The sequence below is a fragment of the Terrapene carolina genome, unplaced genomic scaffold (assembly GCF_002925995.2).
Source record: "Terrapene carolina triunguis isolate 2854851 unplaced genomic scaffold, T_m_triunguis-2.0 Scaffold176, whole genome shotgun sequence".
Lineage (NCBI taxonomy): Eukaryota > Metazoa > Chordata > Testudines > Emydidae > Terrapene > Terrapene triunguis.
The window spans coordinates 283917-306303 of record NW_020664527.1 but is presented as its reverse complement, the minus strand read 5'-3'; the positions used below and the strand labels follow the sequence as shown (position 1 = coordinate 306303).

At 40.8% G+C, this 22387-nt stretch overlaps 1 protein-coding gene across 1 annotated transcript in view; it reads left to right on the top strand.

Annotated features, from left to right (window-relative positions):
• Positions 1–22387, top strand: part of LOC112106291 (NEDD8-conjugating enzyme UBE2F) — a 129657-nt gene that overhangs the window by 24770 nt on the left and 82500 nt on the right. Inside the window, exon 4 of the mRNA XM_026654014.1 lies at positions 5671–5736. Coding sequence (XP_026509799.1) covers positions 5671–5736 — 66 coding nt within the window. The remainder of the gene's footprint in view (positions 1–5670; positions 5737–22387) is intronic.

The window sequence follows — 22387 nt, the reverse complement described above, 5'->3', positions numbered from 1 at the left end:
TGACATTTTTCTGTACGACGAAAGCTTTTAAAAAATGTCTTTCATGTAGACAAAGCATCTGAGTGGTGCTGCGTAGGTTCCTGACTTGTTACTTGCTCTTTTGTAACGTTTCTGAATCTGGAGCAACTCCTTACCCTCAAATTCAGTCTTCTCACAGTGTAAGAAACTACTACTAAAAAGAATTGTCTTCTGATGGCTGGGTGGGAGAAAGGAGGAGGGGTAAAAGTTGGTGCTGGTCACTAGGGAAGGTGAGAACCTGCAAGAGGGGAAGATACTTGAAAAAGAGAAGGTAAATTAATGCTGATATTTCAATATCTCACATTTGCACTGTTTTGTTCAGTTTTACCCAAGTATAGAAGTTTTTTATTGTGCAAGAGTATGTTCAACTTTATTAATAAAAATGTTTAATACATTTTTTGCATGGAGACACTTCATAAGTTGATTAATAATGAACTTCATGTACATGCCTGTAAATAAAATATTTATATTCTTTGCTGTGCTTTGCTGCTATTTCAGCTTATTGGATGCCTTATTTCATGAAGTCAAAAGCTAGGTTAATGCAGACATGGTGATATCTTTGCATAATACACATTTGGCTGTCTGCTTAATTTTATGAAGGAACCTAGGTATGTTTTTGTGCATTGTGTATGTAGTAGAAATATTACTATATACTACTGTTTATTCAACTTAAACATAATTAGATTTCAAATAAATACCTATAAAATGGCTATTTATATCACAAAGTGTCATCTGATATTCCAATCTGGAGTCAGATATATTGGCTTTTCCCCCTCCCTATTATGTCTGTAACTCTGGGTAATATCTGATGTCTAATGCATCTTTGTATGCATGGGTGGATGTTAGATAAATTTGTTTAGCACAAAATAAATTGCACAGCCAAACTAAAATATCTAAATGTGTGTGTGTGTGTGTGGGGGGGGGGGGGGGTTAAAATATGCAGTGAGGCAATGTTAATTAGAAATTTGAGGTAGTCCATTATAATTGACTTTGATTTAATATTATTTATACAATGTTATGCAATTCTTGTTGTTGTTGTTTTTTAAAACCTGTCTTGATTATACATCTGAAAAAGATTTGGAGGGGGTGTTGGATAATGAGCTGAACATGAGCTTGAAATGTGAGGCTGTGGCCAAAAGAACTCGTGATTCTGGGAGGCATAAACAGGAATCTCAAGTAGGAGTAGTGAGGTTATTTTACCCTGGTATCGGGCATGGTGCAACTGCTGATGGAGTATTGTGTCCCTTTCTGGGAGAACGCTGATAAATTGCATAGGGTTCACAGGAGAACCACAAAAATGATTTGAAAACATGCCTTACAGTAATAGATCAAGGAGCTCAACCTGTTTAGCTTAACAAAGCAAAGGCTAAGGGGTGACTTGATTACAGTCTAAAAGTACATTTATGGGGAACAAATATTTAATAAAGGACTCTTCAATCTAGTAGAGTGAGGTATAATATGATCCATTGGAGGGAAGTTGAAGCTAACAAATTCGGAGTGGAAATAAGGTATACGTTGTAAACTATGAGAGTAGTTAACAATTAGAACAATTTACCAGGAGTTGTAGTGGATTCTCCATCACTGACAATTTTAAAATCAAGATTGGATGTTTTTCTAAAAGATATGTAGTAGAAATTATTTTGGGGGAAGGTCTGTGGCCTTTGCTATTCAGGAAGTCAGACTAGATGATCACAGTGGTCCTTTCTGACCTTAAAATCTATGAATAGTTGTGGTTTTGTGCTAAAGAATTGCTCTTGCATCAGCAGGGTACCTACATTTCCAGAGAGCTTAGTGCTATTTAATTTCTCACTTTAAAAAAGTGTAGATTACTAGCCTGGAGGGTGAAATCCACGTAATAGCTATGGCCAGGGCAGCAGCAGTGCAGATTTTTCAAATAGCAAAAACTCCCTCTGTGGGTGAGAGGGTAATTTAGTTTCCATGTCCATTTATTATTTAGTCTGTCTGTGTAGTTTGCAAACAAAGGTGCCATTATGCTGCAGGCTCGTATCCATCGTTCATTCCACATAGGCCACCAAACAGCCTTCGGATGCCATTGACTTTTGATCATTGTTGGTCTGGGACCTAGAGGAGAGAGACTGTATCCCATTATCAAATTCCCCGAGAAATCCTGTTTCCCTCCTTTTTTCTTACTCTACACCTCTTCCTGCTATTGTTAAAACTGTCTGTACCTGTATTGTCTCAAGAACATAAGCACAATAACTAGCTCTTAGTGTCAAGTATCAGAGGGGTAACCGTGTTAGTCTGGATCTGTAAAAAAACAACAGAGTCCTGTGGTACCTTATAGACTAATAAATGTATTGGAGCATAAGCTTTCGTGGGTGAATACCCACTTCGTCAGACGCATGTTGCATGTGTCACGTGTGTCTGGCGAAGTGGGTATTCACCCATGAAAGCTTATGCTCCAATACATTTGTTAGTCTATAAGGAGCCACAGGACTCTTTGTTGCTTTTTATAGTTCTTAGTGGTGCTCAGATACTGTGGTTATGATATAATATCTTGAATAGACTATAGACAAAAATACCAAATACTCTTGGCAAAGTTTGTACTTGGATGGTAATAAAGGAGATCTGGCCTGTTAAAGTGACAGGTTAAATGCTGTCTGTACCTTCTGTCTTAGAAGACATTGGGATTAAAACACTGCATCTTTGCACGCTGCCCTTGTATTGCTGAGTTAGCTTTGTAGGTACTGACTGTGTAGCTTTATAAGTGAATTTGAAGATTTAAATGGCTGCAGTTACTCTGAAATGATATTCTGTGGTCACCAGATTCAAGTAGTCCCTGCCAGGCTATATGATGTCTTAGATGTTGAAATGTTGTTTAACAAATTAAATTAACTTTTTACATTAAAAGGTACATGCAGGCAAAACAGGATTTCAGCTTGTTTGGTCTCCCGAAAATACTGTTTTTAAGTCCAAAAGAGTTCAAGAAACTATGTAATTGAAATTTGAACTCACTGACCTTTACATTATTTTTTAAAAATCACATAGAGAAAACGATTTAGGTAACTGTTTTCAGAGGGAGAACTTATCGGTCTGGTAACTTGTTATGGCTTTGAAATTGTTACAGTGGCAGGCATAATGGTTTTGTGAGAGTTCATTGTGCCACCATGGTGGGACCAAGGTACAGAGAGAGATTTGCTCTCTAAGACAGTTGAAATAACACATTTTAGGAGGCTGTGATGCTTTCCGGGGAACCCAGAGTTGTTAAGCACTTTGCTATTTAAATGTGCTTCCCTTAGCCTGAGGAAGCCTTGTATGTGCCTGCAATGGATCAGCTTCCCAGCTCTGCCAGCCATGGGCAACACAAGCACTCCTTTCTAGGCATCACAGGCCCTGATGTCACTCCAGACCTCGAGCCCTCCAAGCATCTCCTTGGATGTCCAGCCCCTACTCTAGTAGACACTTACAGTATTCACCAGTTCACTGCTTCCCAAGAAACAGTACTCCCTAGCATATCAGTTCCATCTCAAATCACCACTCCACTTAACTTACAGCACTTAAAATATGATTTCACTATAAACAAATTAAGTTTTATTTAACAAAGTATGGAGATTCAATTAGTAGCAAGTAGAAGTATTGGAAACGAATGGCTACATATAAAATAAAATCATAATGTGCATTCTAGAGCTTAGACTTATTAACAAGATACTCTCATGTCTGAAAGTACTGCTCACCAAAAATACTTTGCAGAGCTTTGTAGCCAGGTTGGCTGTGGCCCTTCTTTCATAGACATGCTCTCTGTCAGCTGGCCTCCTAAGGGAAGGATTCAGTGTGCATCTTTGTGCTCCATGATATACCAGACCAATCCTTTTTCTTAAGCAGGACACCCCCTTTCTGTTTTTCTTTCTGTAGATTTCTGCTCTTGTAGATTTTGCAATCACTCAATTTGCATCTGTCTCAGTATCCAAATAGACGTACAGTGAAAGGCATAAAATATACAATACACTAACGGTCAGATTTCTGGTGACCTGCCTTAACCCCAAGACCTTGGGAGCATAATTTTCAGTATAGGTACATAACTCCTTAAATGTTATCCATACCTACATTTCACAATTATGATGACCAGTTGGCTACTGGCTCTCGGTAAAGATCTCACATGCCACCCTTGGGTCGGATATCTGCATAATAATTCACCAAAGGGATCCCTGTAAAATCACTGCCAGCTGGCACCAAGGCTGGGTCATGGAGGCATAGTCTGTTCAGTACAGCTCAGCTGTTATTACGCTTTGTGGGTGTGAATGGTATTTTTAGTTAACGTGATGTGGAATGCAGAACAGCATGATATTGTACCATAGGCTGTAATAGAAGTTATTGTCCCAGATGGAAACCCTGACGTTCAGAAATATTAACTACTAACCTTCAATGCCACAAAAGACCTGGTTTGTCATGCTAGGACTCTCCTTGCTGTAACAGTATCTTATGCCAGTCAGCTCCTGAGTGATTCACAGTACACTACAGTCTTGGAGGCTGCTTTTGTTTGTGGATACAAATGGTGTGGCAAGGGGAGGTTTTTAGACAGTATAAAATTAAATTAAAATTTAAAGGTTTGCACAGTGAATTAGCAGTCTCTCTCTCTTCGATTTGGGAAGGAAGTGACTTAGGAAGCATACCTCTGAGGGATTTAGGACTTGCATTTAAAATGTGAAACTTTCTATAGTGGGGAAAAAACAGAATATTGCTATGTTTCAGGGGTGACTGCCATCATATGGCCTGGTCTGGTGTTTAGAGAATCCCAGAATTGAGCTTAAACCTTAAGGGCTACCAAACGTTTATATAAATCTGTATCAATTTATCTCATTAATCTCTTCCCCATTTACCTAGAAAATCTTTTTACTCTTCACAAGTGATTAGATTATTTCCCTTCAAGTGCTGTTTTAAGTGAAGAGGAATATTTGCAGTTGCTCAAACTAGATTGTGAAAATTACAAGTTATTATTTGTCATTGTGCTTCAGGGCATTAATCTGATCATGATCTGGAGTTGGGAGGAAACGTTATCCATCCAAAGGTTTATATTTGTATAACTTGCCAGATCTGCTTTGGATTTTTTAATTTATTTTGAAGCATCAGCTGCATGGCACTGCCAGAGGCTCATTACTGTACTTGGATAGACCACCGGTCCATTTCTGTATGGCAAGTCACATTTGACGTTCCTTTAAGGAGTCTACATTTGACCTTCAGTTAAGGAATTGCTTGGGACGGAAAAGTTTGTAGCGGAGCTGCCACTTGTAGAACTTTGGGGGGAACCCTAATGGTTCTGTATGTCCCATTTCTAAATGTTGATTAGTATCTGTCTGTGGCAACAGTTTGTTTGCATGCTATAATTGGACCTAATTCGCATTTTAAAAGAACATGGCCTATTTTCCTTTACTGGTACATCTTTCCTTCTTCATAACTGCAGATCATAACACCAGCATGTGGGTGATTTGATGACATGAATTTCATTGACCCCAAGCTATTTAGGGAGGGGAATGAAGGGGATTGAAAGAAATTCTAGCAAATGAGCTCACCAGAATGAAAGCATTACTCACTGAATGAAGGCAGAGTACTTGACAAGGTTTTACATTTGTACCCCAGAAGATTGAAAGAGGAGATTTTCGTTCATTGTTTGATGCAGTTTTTTTTCCTTTGCAGGTACATGTAAAGTGAATTTTCCAGATCCAAACAAGCTCCATTACTTTCAGTTAACTGTAACCCCAGGTAATGTTTTAAAATATTTTTTTTAAATGAAACCCTGGAATGGATTAAGATTAACCCATACTGGCAAAGTTGTTTATGAACTGCTTGGGTTCTATAGGTAATATACAATTAAAAAAAAGACGACAAATTTTAGGCACTGAATTTATGTTGGGGCATATAGGAACGTTTAAATGTTGATTTTGATACTGGAGTCTAGTTAAGGTATAAACATCAATAGAGGCTAGAAAGATGTTTAGATCTCATTTGCTGAAGCAAACTGGATTTGGCTCAGTTTCAACCTTTAAGGAGTTTTTTAATTGCAGAGATAGATACTTGAAACTATTCTCAGCAGAAATGATTTTATGCATGATAGGTCATAAACTGTTTGTTTTACAAGGAACTCTTTATTGCAGACTTTTTTGGGGCGATTAATTCAACAGAGACGTGACAAAATAGATGAGAAATTTAAGAAGTATTTCAGGAGTATTTCACAAATCTACACATTTCAGAAAAAGGGTGGTCTCTGCTAGCTTCTTTACAAATATTAGTAACTGTGCTGTCCATGAGGCCTCATACTGCAGCCATCCCTTTTTTAAACAAATATACAACAAAACATTTGCTAGTACAACATGAAATAGATCAGTAATAAAAACCAAACTACAGTTTTCAAAATGAAAAATGCTTTTTTGATGCATGTGCTGAGTTTTACGTATTGATTTGCAGAGTTCATCATTTCCTGATGAGTTTCACAGTGAGGTTCTGCTGTGTAAAAATTAAAGCCACTACATTTGAACAGGAAACAAAAACTGGGGTATATCCCCACATAGCTTTTTGGTAAAGTTGTGCAGAATATTAGCTGGTTAAGACCCTGATCAAACTCCCACTGAACTTGGTCCTGTCTCTGAGATTTTGTGAAACTATCTAAATGGAAACACTTAGCTGTAAAGTCTAAAGTGCTGAGGTTCAGGTGTTAAAGTAGTGTGTGTTGACAGTAGATAGTCTTCCTTCTGACTCTAGATATTTTTTTTGTAGTTGTTAATTGCACTGAGCTTATAAGATCTGTCCCTGTAATTTTGTGCTAATCTCTGTTGCCAGTAAACAACATGCTGATCAGCGCAAGAAACATGTCTTATCTATGTAAAGCACAGTTTAAACTTATGGTGCTATAAAAATGTTTTCAATAATAATGACAATTCTAATTTGGCATTGGTATCAATAGTTAAACTAGGCAGACACTAGAGGTCGCTGTTGTTACTCATTAGTAAAGATAAAATAACATGTAGTTGGCAATAGAAATCTTGGATATTTCAGTTTAATTTGTGTTTTCTTGGACTGGAAAATTTGGCAAGACCGCCCCATTTAGTACACTAATACTGATAGCAAAGACTGAATGTATTAAATGTGACAAAAGTTTCGTATTAGCAACTGGTTGTGTGTAGAGGGTATGCTAATTAGATACATGTGAAGGTCATCAAATCTGTTGGCGTGTGCCAACTGTTGCCCTTTAGTTTAAGAGATGCCGTTTCATAATACTGTGGAAAATTTTAGTTGACTTTCTGTAGGGTCACCAGGATCTAAATTAATAATATCATAAGTGTGAAACAAAGATGGTTTTTCCTTTTTTTTTTTTTGTATTAAACCTGAAATGGCTTAGGTAGTGCACAATAGTTTACTTCTGTAACTGTAAACTACAGCTAAACAAGGGGACCTGCACTGTTCGTGTTCATGACGATGATCATTGTGCTAGCTTCATTACTGAGGCAAAATTACAAGGAGAGAGGTGATTTTATTCTTTTTAGTTAACATTTTGTTAATCTAATTATAGCTGCACAGCTGAAGTCCTGGCTTTTACAATCTGATCAAAATAAACATCTATTTTCAGCTGTGCATAATTCAGTTACAAAACTTGTGATCCATTACCACTTAACCCATGCATCTGTTCATGTGAACATAATAGAAATACCCTTTGCTTTTAATGTAATAAAACAAGCCAAAAAGAACCTCCCAAATAGCTACAGTTTGTGGGGCACACAATCACAGTGTTCTCTTACTGAGACAGCAGAGAGTTGGGTAAGTATTTCTCCCAGAATTGTCCTGACTCAGATTGGTATTATACATGCACCGGAAGAACCTGTTACCGTAATACCCGGGGGAACCTTACACAAACTTACCTGTTCAGAAGAAGCCAGTTTGCCTCCTCTTTCCCATATTTAAAAGCCACTTTGAGTAATTAAATTCAAGTGCTCACTTCTAGAAGTGTCCTAATGTGGCCATTCTCCAGCTTGGTGGTTAAGGGAATGCCTTCCAAAGGATCAGCCCTGCAGTTTTCAAATTACAGGGCAAGGGTTGGACTCAGCCTGATTTTTGGGCCAGTGAATTCTATACCTTAAACCTTTCCTGTAGTATTTTAATGGTGCATCGCAATTCAGTATTTGGAGATCCAGACTTTGAAGAATAACTAGGATAGGATTGGTAGCCAATGTAGAGCATGGAGGACCAATGTTGTTTGTTGTTGGTTCACTCCATTTAGCAGAGGGTCTGCTAGGTGGTTGGTTTATGTATAGGCTGGGTGACCATCTGTGTCTGGCCAAGGTATGGAAGTTGCCATGAAACAGCCAGTAGATGACAGAAACGTTGAGGATGGGATTAAACTTTCACACTCTGTTTACGATTTTAGAAGCTGGAAAATGATTTAGTTAAAAATTCAACTTGTACTGGAAGTGAAAGTTGCAATAAATTGTACTAGTTAATCTAATTTCTGGAGGAATCCTAAAGTGTAGAGCAGGAGTGGGCAAACTTTTTGGCCCAAGGGTCACGTCTGGGTATGGAAATTGTATGGTGGGCCATGAATGCTCACGAAATTGGGGGTTGGGGTATGGGAAGGCGAGAGGGCTCTGGCTGGGGGTGCGGGCTAAGGGGTGAGGCTGGAAATGAGGGATTGGGGGTGCAGGAGGGTGCTCCGGGCTGGGACCAAGGGGTTTGGAGGGCAGGAGGGGGATCAGGGCTGGGGCAGGGGGTTCAGGCGTGGGAGGGAGGTGGGGGGGGCAGGCTCCAGGTGGCGTTTACCTCAAACAGCTCCCAGAAACGCAGCCAGGCGGCTCTGCACGCTGCCCTGTCCACAGGTGCTGCCCCCGCAGCTCCCATTGGCTGCAGATCCCAACCAATGGGAGCTGCGGGGGTGGCCCTGTGGACAGGGCAGCGTGTGGAACCCCCTGGCTACCCCTACGTGTAGGAGCCAGAGCGGGGACATGCTGCTGCTTCTGGGAGCCGCATGGAGTGGGGCAAGCCCCCGACCCCGCTCCCCAGCTGGAGCACCAGAGTGAGACAAGCCCCAGACTCCACTCCCTGGTGGGAGCTCAAGGGCCAGATTAAAACATCTGGAGGCCGTAGTTTTCCCACCCCTGGTGTAGAGGGCCATTACAATTTCAGGGAAAGAGAGAGGACAGCTCTATTTGGGGTTTTTAACTTTTTAAAAAAATCTGATGTAGAGAGTTGGTGTGCCTGATTTTGTTTTTGTTTTGCTTTGTGGTTAAAATCTGTGTTCTTAGATGCTTTTCATTTTACATAATCTTGGTGACTATGGCAAGTTCTTAATAGACAATCAAAATAAGTTTCTCTATGCACTTCAAGAAAAAGGTAAATGGAAAAATAAATTTTATCACAAATGCTAAAGCAGAAACATGTTCAGTAGTTTACAGAATAAAGCTGCAGCTCTTTCATTGTTCACTCCTCACCGAAGCCTTTGTCAACATATATCAGTATACATTTGTTTTAATTCCTGCAACACATAATTATCAAGGAAGGATATGAGTTTGAAATGCAAATACTTACAAGAACATCTTGCATCAGGAGGCTGAATACTTATTTTATGTAACAAGTTTTTACTTACAGTGAACCTGTGCTCTGGGGAGTTTCTTATTCATTTAGGAATTAGCTTTGTGCCATACAGATAAGCCACACAATTGTAGTTTAATGTCTCTAACAGTGAAATTAAATGTCAGCTGTGGCAGTAAAATATTCTTTAGTATTCCTTAGTATTTAGAAGCATCGTTGACTTTTGTCATTATCTGGACTGCTTCCTCCTCCTGCTGACTCCGAGCCAGTTGCTCTGTCTTGCAAGAAGACCATTATGGCAGGAGCTGCTTCTACCAGTTACTGTTTGTTTTTCATTTTTTGTAGCAGTAGTGGGTTAAAAACTAAGAAAAGCATGGAGATACCTGCAATGTAGGCCTCAGTTACTGATAAAAATTGCAGGGTCAGTATTACCCACTTCACTCTGATCCTGAAAAGGCTGGAGCACAGAGTTTGGATGTGCTGAGGTTCTTCTTGTTCAGTTGCTAGGGTCAGATGCATGACGCCACAATTAATCAGAGGCTAGAGAGGGAATTGCTCATGAGCAAAGTTGAAGGGATGCACAAGATTAATGTGATGAAACAGTAAAAGAGGCGAGTGTCTACTTCCAGATACTCAACCCCGTTTGGATTAATAGTTGAGCCTCCATCAGCAGTAGGATGCAAGTGCCACCAGACCTTGAAAGAAGACGGGGGAAAGCCAGACTAATCTCTTATGGTTAACAGAGAGATTTATAACAAATGTGGTCTGCTTTCTGCAGATGATTTAATAATCTTATTTGACTCTAGGAGTGGATCTTAAATCACTGGAAGAAAATCTGGAAGGTTATGCCTACTTGTCAAAACTGTCAGTCTACTTTCTGCTTTGCTTACTACCCTTCTACAACTAAACCTCCAGTTAAGAATATAGTTCTCATTTGGATCCTAATTTGCAGACTGTAACTTTTGAGTTGCTGCTGCTGTTCTTTTTCACTTAATAACTTGAAAGGTAGTCTAGTTGTTGACTGTCTTGGCTTGTGGACCTTCAAAAGTAGAGAAGTAGTGATCTTATCTTGTAAGCCCCATAACCTTCATAGGGCAATTATAAAGCTAGAAATTTCCAATCAATACCATGTCATCAGCATAGAAACTACAGAAGATACCAGATATCTTGTCGAAGGGAATGGAGAGGTTTATATCTGGTTGGCTGCTCAACCCAACTTTTAAGAAAATCAAACTTGCCCACAAAGAGATCTTCAGTAGTCCAAGGAAGACAGACAATCCTCGTTGAGGATTATATGCTAAGAAGAATGGAAAGAGCGTTCTGCAAGGCTCAGGTGGCCAACAGGATGGTCTTCTGTCATCTCAGAGCCAAGATATGAAATGTCCCTCTCAGATTGAATAGGCTGATGTCGATGGTGTACATCAGCACTAATGTCATTGCATTGTGGGATATCTCACAGATTATAGATGAACTCAGAAGGGTGCTGCAGAAGAAGAAAGTCCAAGTAATCTTTCCTGTCCTGAGAGTGAAGGAAGATGCAAAGTGGAAGATGCAGGAAGTAAACCGCTGGCTAGGTAAATGGTGTAAGGTAGAAGGCTCTGATTTCACTGAACATTGTTCCACTTTCTGTGGAGAGCGGCGAGTTTGTACAGTTTGGATGGCTTCTGGCCTCCATCCCAGTTCTCAGAGGCAGGCTGGCTAGAGTAGTCAGAAGGCCATCAAACTAATAAAAAAAAAAGGGGGGGGGGAAGGTGAAAAAGGGGACCATACAGTCACTCCTTTCACACAGAAACATGATGTTGAGTACAAAATAAATAAAACACAGAAAGACTTGAGGAGAAATACTGTATTTGCCTATAAGCCAATGCTAGGAGCCTGGGTAACAAACAAGAGGAATTGGAATTGCTCATTTATGCACATAAATTCGATCTAGTTGGTATTACTGAAACCTGGGGGGATGAGTCACATGATTGAAATGGTAAAATCAATGACTAGAACCTGTTTAGGAAGGATAGAGTGGGCGAAATGGCACTGTCAAAAATGGCTTTACTCGTTTGAGTTGTTGGCAACTCGGGAAAAAAAGATCTTAAATGTTTATGGATCTGTGACCTAACAGATAAAGACCAAAATGGGATAGTTGGTGTCTGCCACAGATCACCAAATCCCACTAGGAACAAGGATGACTAGCTTCTGAAGCACCTATCCATAACATGTAGGGGGGGAAAAGCTATGTGATCGTGGGGGAATTCAGTCTGAGTGACACATGCTGGAGGTCTTATGCTCCCAGTACCAAAACATCCTCAGAATTTCTAAATATTAGAGGTGGTAATTTCCCAACTCAAGAAGTATTGTATCCAACACTAAGGGGATTCTATATTAGACCTCATCTTGATGAAAGAGGAATTGATCACAGAACTAAAATTAGTGGTTGCTTAAGTACAAGTGATCATGACACTGTCATGTTTGTTACGTGCAACAGAATAAAGTCCAAACTAGTAATATATAGATGCGTGGTGCTTTAAAAGGGCCAATTTCACACAAAAAAACAAAACTGAGTCAGGTCAGTTGGGAAAGAGAATTTAAACAGAAAATATGAATGATAATGGGGAGTTGTTCAAGAACATTTTGCTAGATGCTCAAAAAGCTACAATCCAGAAAGAAGGCAGCATTGGTTAAATCCAACCTGTCTTAGAAAGGAAGTGAATAGTTGGGGGGGGGGGGGGTTGCGCGCACGTGTGTGTGTATGTTTTATACACACACAGATGGGAGAAAGGGGAAATTGCATAAATCATAAATATAAATCAGAAGCTCAGAATGGTAAAAAACAAAAAAAAAATTTGACCAGTGACCTCGGCCGGTGTTGGATTCCCTTCAGTGGTGGCTCGACCTGCGGGAGGTCTGCACGGGAGTGCCTTTCCTCGACCCCTCCCTATCTCTGGTAACGGACACATCGGATCTGGGATGGGGTGCACATCTGGGCGGCCTCAGAACCCAAGGCCTTTGGTCACGAGAGGACCTTTCGTTGCACATCAATGTCAGGGAATTATGAGCGGTGCGCCTCGCATGCATAGCCTTCAAATCCCAGCTGGCAGGCAGGTGCGTTTCTGTCCTCACGAACAACACTCCAACGATGTTCTATATCAACAAACAGGGTGGTGCTCGCTCCTCTCCCCTGTGCCGGGAGGCCCTCACATTATGGGACTTTTGCGTACAGAACGTAATTCACTTGACAGCGTCCTACCTCCCGGGGACGCACAATGGGCTTACGGACGCCCTCAGCCGCTCGTTCCAGGGTCATGAGTGGTCTATCCGCTGGGATATAGTACTCTCAATTTTCCGCTCTGGGGTCATCCCCAGGTGGACCTGTTTGCTTCCAGCGAGAACAGGAAGTGTCTTCAATTCTGCTCCCTCATGGGACGCAGTCCAGGGTCTCTAACAGATGCCTTTCTCCTCTCTTGGGCAGACGGGCTATTTGACACCTTTCCCCCGATTCCCATGGTTCACAGAGTAATCCTCAAGGCCCGCAGAGATCATGCTTGGCTCATCCTGATAGCGCCGGCGTGGCCGCGCCAGCACTGGTACACGTCGCTCCTGCACATGTCTATGTGGGTGCCCCTCAGGTTGCCCCTACTACCGGACTTGATCACACAGGATCGTGGTCGCCTCCTTCACCCGAACCTGGAGTCGCTCCACCTTACAGCCTGGATGCTCCATGGCTAAACCCCGTGGAGATGTAATGCTCTCATCAGGTCAGGCAGGTCCTTCTTGGCAGCAGGAAGCCTTCAACAAGGACCATGTACTTGGCTAAGTGGAAGCGCTTCTCGCTTTGGGCCACACAACGGGGTCATGCTCCCTTGCTCGTCCCGGTCCCTCTCATATTGGACTATTTACTATATCTCAGACACCTGGGACTGACTCTCTCTTCGGTTCGAGTACACCTTGCTGCCATCTCGGCGTTCCACCCTGGAGCGGGGGATACCTCAGTGTTTGCAAACTCACTCATTGGTCACTTCCTCAAGGGCCTTGACAGGTTGTTCCCGCACGTTCATCAACCCGTCCCTGCTTGGGACCTCAATTTAGTCCTGTCCGCCCTCACAGGCCCCCCCCCCTTCGAGCCGCTGGCTTCATGCTCGCTGTTATATCTTTCATATAAGGTCGCATTCTTGTTGGCTATCACATCAGCCCGGAGAGTGTCGGAACTCAGAGCTCTGACATCTGAACCTCCATACACCGTCTTCCACAAGGACAAGGTCCAACTCAGGCCGCACTCAGCGTTCCTCCCTAAGGTGGTTTCCCCATTTCACATGGGTCAAGACATTTTTCTCCCGGTGTTTTATCCGAAACCGCACTCCTTTGCGAAGGAGCGTAGGCTGCATTCCCTGGACGTTCACAGGGCTCTCATGTTCTATATCGAAAGGACAAGATCCTTCAGGAAATCAACCCAACTTTTTGTCGCCGTGGCCGACAGGATGAAAGGGCTCCCGGTCTCGTCACAGCGAATCTCGGCTTGGATCAGAACCTGCATCCGGGAGTGCTACAGTCGGGCCAATATACCAGCCCCGCCTATCACGGCCCACTCCACAAGAGCGCAGGCTTCTTCCGCTGCGTTCCTGGCCCAGGTCCCGACGCAGGAAATTTGTAGAGCGGCCACCTGGTCCTCAATCCACACCTTTACAGCGCACTATGCCATCACGCACCAGGCCAGAGATGATGCTGCCTTTAGCCGCGCAGTACTCCAGTCTGCAGTGACCTCCGACCCCACCGCCTAGGTTCGGGCTTGTGAGTCACCTGCTTGGAATGGACATGAACAATCACTCGAAGAAGAAAAAACGGTTACTCACCTTCTCGTAACTGTTGTTCTTCGAGATGTGTTGTTCATGTCCATTCCAATACCCGCCCTCCTGCCCCTCTGTCGGAGTGTCGGCAAGAAGGAACTGAGGGGGTGGAGGGTCAGCTGGCCCCTATATACACCGCCATGAGGGCGCCACTCCAGGGGGCGCCGAAGCCGACTCTACGGACGCTGCTATAGTAAAATCTTCCGGCTGGCGTGCACGTGGCACGCACACACCTGCTTGGAATGGACATGAACAACACATCTCGAAGAACAACAGTTACGAGAAGGTGAGTAACCATTTTTTTTTTAAGTATTTTAGGGACAAAAGGAATCCTAACAATGATATTGGTCCATTATTTACTACATGTAAATGGTAGAATTATCAATAATAATGCAGAAAAGAAGTATTCTATACATATTTCTGTAGTGTATTTGAAAAAAAGCCAGATGATCTTTTCATATCATATGACGAAATATTTTCCATTCCCATTGTAATTCCAGGAGGATTTTGATCAGCAGCTACTAAATTTAGACTCTTTTAAATCAGCAGGTCCGGATAATTTGCATCCAGGAATTTTAAAAGAGCTGTCTGAGGAGCTCGTTAGCCCGCTAATGTTGATTTTCAGTACTCTTGGAACACTGGGGAACTTCCAAAGGACTAGAAGAAAGTTAACGTTTTGCCAATATTTTAAAATGGTAAACAGGTAATCTTAGGCCTGTCAGCCTGACATTGATCCCAGTGAAAATAATGGAGTGACTGATATGTGACTGGATTAATAAAGAGTTAAAGGGGAGGGTAATCTAATTAATGCCAATCAACAGGGGTCTGTGGAAAATAGTCTTTTCTCCGTTTTCTCCCTGAGCTATTCTTGTGCTGCTTCATTATGACCACTCCCTGTTCTAGTTACCTGTAATCAATGGAACTACTCAAAATAACAAACACTCGGTCGAGTTGTAAATATTTGCAGGATCAAACTCTTATTATAGGAAACTACTTTGAAAGCTCAATGTCAACTCCGTTTGTAGCAGGAGGAAGCAGCCTAGTTATAGCCAAAAATTATCAGAGTTCTGCTGCTTGTTTGTGAAAAGGAAGCCCCTGTCACATACAAATTATTATACTAAACTGCAGAAATCCAGTTAGTACAGTAATTACGCATTTTATTTCTGTTTATCACAGGAGTTTAATTGTTTTGAACATGTGCCTTTTGGGTATGTCAGAGTTGTAATAGATTTATTTATATTAACATAAATGAGGATTTGCATTTAATGAATACTGTCTCTATCATCTGATTCAGGACCTCTATGTCATAATTAGGATGCTTGTAAATTATGTGCCTCAGAAATGATTTTATAGTAGCTAATATGTAAAGTGTGTGCCCTCAGACAGGTGTGCAAACAAGATTCTGAGTTTTAAGTTTGAAGAGAATAATATTTGGTCTTCATGAAATATACACCTAAAATACTCAAAATGTAACATGTATGCACTGTTGTAGCTGTATTGGACCCAGGGTATCAGAGACAAAGTGGATGAGGTAATATCTTTTATTGGATGACATTTTTTGGGAAAAAGAAGCTGATCCAATAAACGATACTATCTTGTCTCTCAAAATATACGTTTTTCTGGGGTTGATCAATGTTTGCCCAGGGGGCCAACAGTCCTTACAGATCTTTCTTGTTTTCTGGGAACTAACTTTGTGGGAGTGTGTTGCTTCAGAGGCCGTCAGTTTTTATATAGTTCAAGGCAAACAATTTAAAACACTAATATTTTACTCACAAAAGATATTTTGCCTAAAGATAACCCCCACTAATTAAAAGCTCTCTGTATAAATGTTAAAATATGTGCTTGTTAACCTCTCATACTAAATTTTTTTATTTCCAAATCCTGCAGGAAAAAAATCTAGGTTTTTTTTGTTTTTGTTTTTTATCAGAAACTAGATCTGCTTAAATTAAAAAAGGATAAGTATTTGCTATAAATGTAAGTAAAGTGTCTGGTATATATAACTTTTAATATATTGAAACATAGGCTGCCTACATTAGAAATTAGTCTGTGTACAGTAATTTATTTATAAAACCCTGAATGTTAAATTAAATAATGTAATGCATTGACACCAGTTGTATTTACTGATTTAAACTTGTTGAGATCTTGCTGGAAAGTCCTAGGGGTGAAATTGGAAAGCTAGTACAGAAGTGCTATCTGCCCCTCTTTGAGTAAACTACATGTTCTCCCAGTTGAATGTTTTCCCCACATTACCTCATAATTTAGGGTGTTCAGAGTGGCGTGGGCTTTGTTTCAGGCCTATTTAACATTTCAGTTGAGTTAATAGGTTCTTTTTTTCCCCCCTTCCCCAAATACACCTATTTATAGCTTTAAATATTGGCAAGTATGAAAGTTCAGAGCCACTGACTGGAGGACTTGCTTTCAACTGTATCCTTTGTGGCCTGTCCTAGTTATCGGACATTCTTCATTTAAAACCGTAAATTGGATGTAATAATACTTTGCACTTACGTGGCACTTTTTAATCTTCCAGTCCTTACAAACATTAACTAATTAGTAATACATTTAGATTATAAAGAAAAATTAAATTTAAGATTAAATCGAAGGGGAAGGGATGAATACACTCTTGGATTGCTGCTTAAAGACATAACTTTATCTAGTAAAAAGGTCGTCTCTGGAATTAGAATGGCAATCACATATCCCTCCCCTTCCCTTGGGCATTAGTTTCCCGCCCCCCCCCCCCCCCCCTTTTTTATGGGCCATCCCTATATAGTAGCCTTCTAAAAATATTTTATTTTTTTTTACTTTAGAACACTATTTTTGGTGGGTGCAATAGCTTCACATACTTTAACTTTTCCCTTGTATTGCCGTTCTTGAGAAAAAATGGTATCCTTATTCTTTCTGTACCAGTCCATAGTAGTGTTGTGACTCTCATGTAAAGAACTACCATTTTGGGGAGGTTAACCACTTGTTGGAGGATGCCATGCTGTCACATGAAACCGGCCAATGGGAGCTGTGGGGGCGGTGCTTGCGGGCACGGGCAGTGCACGGAGACCCACTGTCCCTCCTACCCCCAAGGGGCGCGCAGAGACATGCCAGCAGCAGCCGGCTGCAGCCGCTTCCGGGAGCAGCGTGGGGCTATGGCAGGCAGGCAGCCTTCCTGAGCCCTGCTGCACCGCCGGCCGGGAGCTGCCTGTGGTAAGCACCTCCTGGCCGGAGCTCGCACCCCAATCCCCTGACCCAGGTCAGAATCCCCTCCTGCATCCAAACTCCCTCCCAGACCCCACATCCCCTCCATTAATATAGTAGAAATGTGTGGCCCATGACGACTTACCAAAATTCGTGAAGTGGCCCCCTCTGCAAAAATTATTGCCCACTCCTGCTATAGGGCAAGACAATAATACTGGTTTGTCTTTTGAGAAAGTTTATCATGTAAGTCTCTCTTTAAAATGAGTGAAAATAATATGTAATATGTGATTTGTATTCATTATAGTCAGATTTAGAACATAAGAATGGTCATACTGGGTCAGACCAATGCTCCATCTAGCCCAGTATCCTGTCTTCCAACAATGGCCAATGCCAGATGCTTCAGAGGGAATGAACAGAACAGGGCAATTGTTGAGTGATCCATCCCGTCTTCTAGTCCCAGCTTCTGGTAGTCAGAGGTGTAGCCATCTTGGCTAATAGCCATTGATGCACCTATCCTCCTTGAACTTATCTAATTCTTTGTTGAACCTGTTTATTCCATTTTCTAGATCATTTATGAATATGTTGAACAGCACTGGTCCCAGTGCAGATCTTGGGTGACACTGCTATTTATCTCTCTCCATTCTGAAAACTTCCCTTTTGTTTCCTGTCTTTTAACCAGTTACTGATCCATGAGAGGACCTTCCATCTTATCCCAGGACTGCTTACTTTGCTCAAGAGCCTTTAGTGTGGGACCTTGTCAAAGACTTTCTGAAAGTCCAAGTACACTATATCCACTGAATCACCCTTGCCACATGTTTGTTGACCCCATTAAACAATTCTAGTAGATTGCTGAGGCATGATTTTCCTTTACAAAAGCCATGTTGACTCTTCACCGACATATTGTGTTCATCTATGTGTTTGATAATTATGTTCTTTACTATAGTTTCAACCAATTTGCCTAGTACTGAAGTTAGGCGTACTGGCCTGTAATTGCCAGGATTGCCCCTGGAGCCTTTTTTTAAAAAAAATTAGCATTACATTAACTATCCTCCAGTCATCTTGTACAAAGGCTGATTTAAGCAATATATTACATACCACAGTTAGTAATTCTGCAATTTCACAACTGAGTTTCTTCAGAACTCTTGGGTGAATACTATCTGGTCTTGGTGACTTATTACTGTTTTATTTATTGATTTGTTCCAAAACCTCCTCTATTGACACCTCAGTCTGGGACAGTTCCTCAGACTTGTCACCTAAAAAGAATAGCTCATGTGTGGGAATCTCTCATCCTCTGTTGTGAAGACCAGTGTAAAGAATTCATTTAGCTTCTTCACATTGGCCTTGTCTTCTTTGAGTGCTCCTTTAACACCCTGATCGTCCAGTGACCCTGCTGATTGTTTGGCAGACTTCCTGCTTCTGATGGTAGTTAAAAAAATTTCTGCTGTTACTTTTGTGTCTTTTCCTAGTTGGTCTTCAAATTCTTTTTTGGCCGGCCTGCCTAATTATACTTTTACACTTGACTTGCCAGAGTTTATGCTCCTTTCTATTTTCCTTAGTAGGATTTTACTTCCAATTTTTAAAAGATGCCTTTTTTGCCTCTAACTGCATCTTTTATTCTGTTGTTTATCCATAGTGGCGTGTTTTGGTCCTGTTACAATTTTTTAAAATTTGGGGTTGACAGTAGAACCTCAGAATTAGGAACACCTCGGGAATGGAGGTTGTTTGTAACTCTGAAATGTTCATAACTCTTAACAAAACATTATGGTGGTTCTTTCAAAAGTTTACAACTGAACATTGACTTAATACAGCTTTGAAACTTTACTATGTAGAAGAAAAATGCTGCTTTCTCTTTTTTTTAGTAGTTTATATTTAACACAGTTCTTTACTTTATTTGCTTTTTTGGGTGGGGTTTCTGCTGTTGCCTGATTGTGTACGTCTGTTTCCAAATGAGGTATGTGATTGACTGGTCAGTTTGTAACTCTGGTGTTCCTAACGCTGAGATTCTATTGTACATTTAATTTGAGCCTGTATTACAGTGTTTTAAAAAAGTTTCCATGCAGCTTGTAGGCATTTCACTCTTATGACTGTTCCTTTTAATTTCCGTTCAGCTAGCTAGCTTAATTTTTGTATAGTTCCCCCTTTTGAAGTTAAATGCTACCGTGGTGGACTTCTTTGGTGTCCCGGCCCCACCACAAGGATGTTAAATTTAGATTCCTGTATTGCACCTTTATATTTAAAAAATCGTTTTATAATATGAAACACAGTAAAAATAATATAGACGTACTGTAGCAAAGTGCACATGGAGTTGTAGAGGAAAAAAGTGTGTGTAGTAATAATATAGATTAATGCAAATGTAAGGGGGGGGAAAGATAGTTTTAGCAATCTCTTTAAGAGATTGAGAAGTTTAATTTCATTCTCCACAGTTGAGAAGTGGATTCCTTTGCCCCCTCCTTTAGGCAGCCTCACAAGATGATGCCATGGGCCTGCACTGTGACTGTATAGGTCTCTTGTACTTGCTGGATCAGAGGTATGGAAGTCCATACTGACCCATGCTCTTTGTAAATGGATGAAGTGTGCTGAGGTTCACTAGTTTCTTTACCTCGAGATATACTTTGAGGGTTACCTAACTTTCAGCCCTCTCTTTGTATCTGCAATTTTTTGTGCACTTTTCCTGAGGAGTGTGGTTTAACAGGCCTGTCATTCCTATATGAAATTGAGATCCTGTGTTTCCTCTGGGGTTCTTGAACTATTTGGAGGATTTTTGTCGGCCTGATTGCCTTGGTATGCAAGGAGATAGTTGGAGTCGTTTGTTTTTTCTCCGTGTTTGCATCTGGCGGGAAGGTGGTAGTCTATGTGCACACTCTTGTGCTTGCTTGGAATCCTTTGGAATTTGTATTCCTGCTTTGTGGGTTTGTCAGTTAGTTAAGATTCTGTAGATCTTTTGGTGGATTTAATTTTCTTTTACATAAATGCATGTGTGTATGCACGAACATTTGCAAACACTTTTTTCTATAGAGGCGTAAATAATTAATACAAAAGAATTGTGAATCAGTTAAGATTGCTGCATACATGACGTACCTGACGCAAACCCACAAAATCAAGGATATGAAAAGTTGTCAGTTGCCATTGCATACACCCTTTACTCCACTCACTAGCACAAAAATTACCATTACCACAACTGTCATATACCATGTACTGCAACCTTAATTCTGCATGCCTTTCACCTTGCTGTACACACTCCTTTAACATATTATTCCTCCCCGATACCCACCCAAACACTAGTAGTTGTGGATGTTTGGTGGTACGGCTGGTTTGGTGGAGGAAGGTAGTTTGGTGAAGGGTTATGAGCACAAGGGCAGCTGAAAGGGAAAATAGAATGCTGGAATCCCTAGTGGGACGGAATTGTGCTGCGTGGTTTATGGTGTACAAAAGAATGAATAACTTACTTTATTTTTTTGTCGTCTCTACCATATTATAACTATTTGGTGTATACACTAGTAACCTTCGGAGTGAGTTTGGCCTTTGCGGGGCCTAACACAACTGAAGGCTCAATTGAGTAGGCACATTGTTTGCTATTATATTCAGAGGTCTTCAGAACACTTAAGAATTAGTTGAAGAATGGATACAGAGCAGTAGATGTCCCTCCAAAGCACTCAGAGTGCAGCTGGTAGGGGTAGCTCACCATTATTGAGCTGCTGCAGTCTAGTGGAATATAGCATTTGTTTCCCAGAGTTAGAAGCACATTGTCACCAGTGAGTCATGCTTTATTTTTATTGGTCTTTTATTTTTATGAGCTTTGTACCACATTTGAGATTTAGTATCCTTGAGTACACTGCACATCATTGTCCTTGACAAGCTCTACTGGACAACAACTACATATACCTCTGTATATAGTCTGTAAAGGAGATTATTGTCTGATCAGTTATTGATGTTGTAGCTATTAAAAACAAAAATGGTGCTTAAAATTAGGCTCAAATCTATATTTAGAATCCATATTTAGGATTAATTTTCAAAGTATTGAGCATCCAGCAGCTCCCTTTGACTTGAACTTTAGGCATCCATTTTTGATTAGACCACGGTATCGGACTGAGTTTGTATGTCAATAATACAGCACTTCGCCTTGTTGTAACAGAATGATTCAAGTTCAGTAACATCTGTTTTGATAGCTTGCTATAATGAAACCCAGCTGGCTGCTGTCTCCATTTAATCAACAGGAATTAGTAACTGTAAGGATAAATGTGTATATATTAAAGATTGAATTAGCATTAGCAGCATTGCCAAAAAAAATCAGTGGCTGGAAGTTGGCGGTGTATTCATTTTATTACAGTGTATTGAAGACTCCTCCTTACTCAAAAACACTAAGAAGAAAGATGGTAAAATCTGAAATAATTTGTTGGGGAGAAGGATTGATAATTCTGTAGCTAGCTGCATAATTTAAATCAGAGATGTTTTGTTGAAAGACTCTTCAGTCATAGTGTGGAGTAGTGATTTTCGTTTGGTATGAGTTGTATCTAAAGAGAAAAAACATTTTAAAGATATTCTGTAGGGCTGTCCGTTGCAGTTAACTCATGATTAACTAAAAAAATTAATTGCAGTTAATTGCTGTTTTAATCACACTGTTCAACAAGAGAATACCAATTGAAATTGATTATAAATATTTTTGGATGTTTTTCTACATTTTCAAATATATTGATTTCAATTACAACACAGAATACGAAGTGTACAGTTTGTGTGGGTTGTGTACTAATGTTCTGCATTGAGGCAGCTGCGGATGCTGCTTGAGGGGATGGGGAAGACCAGCCCCAGCCTGTCCTCATAGT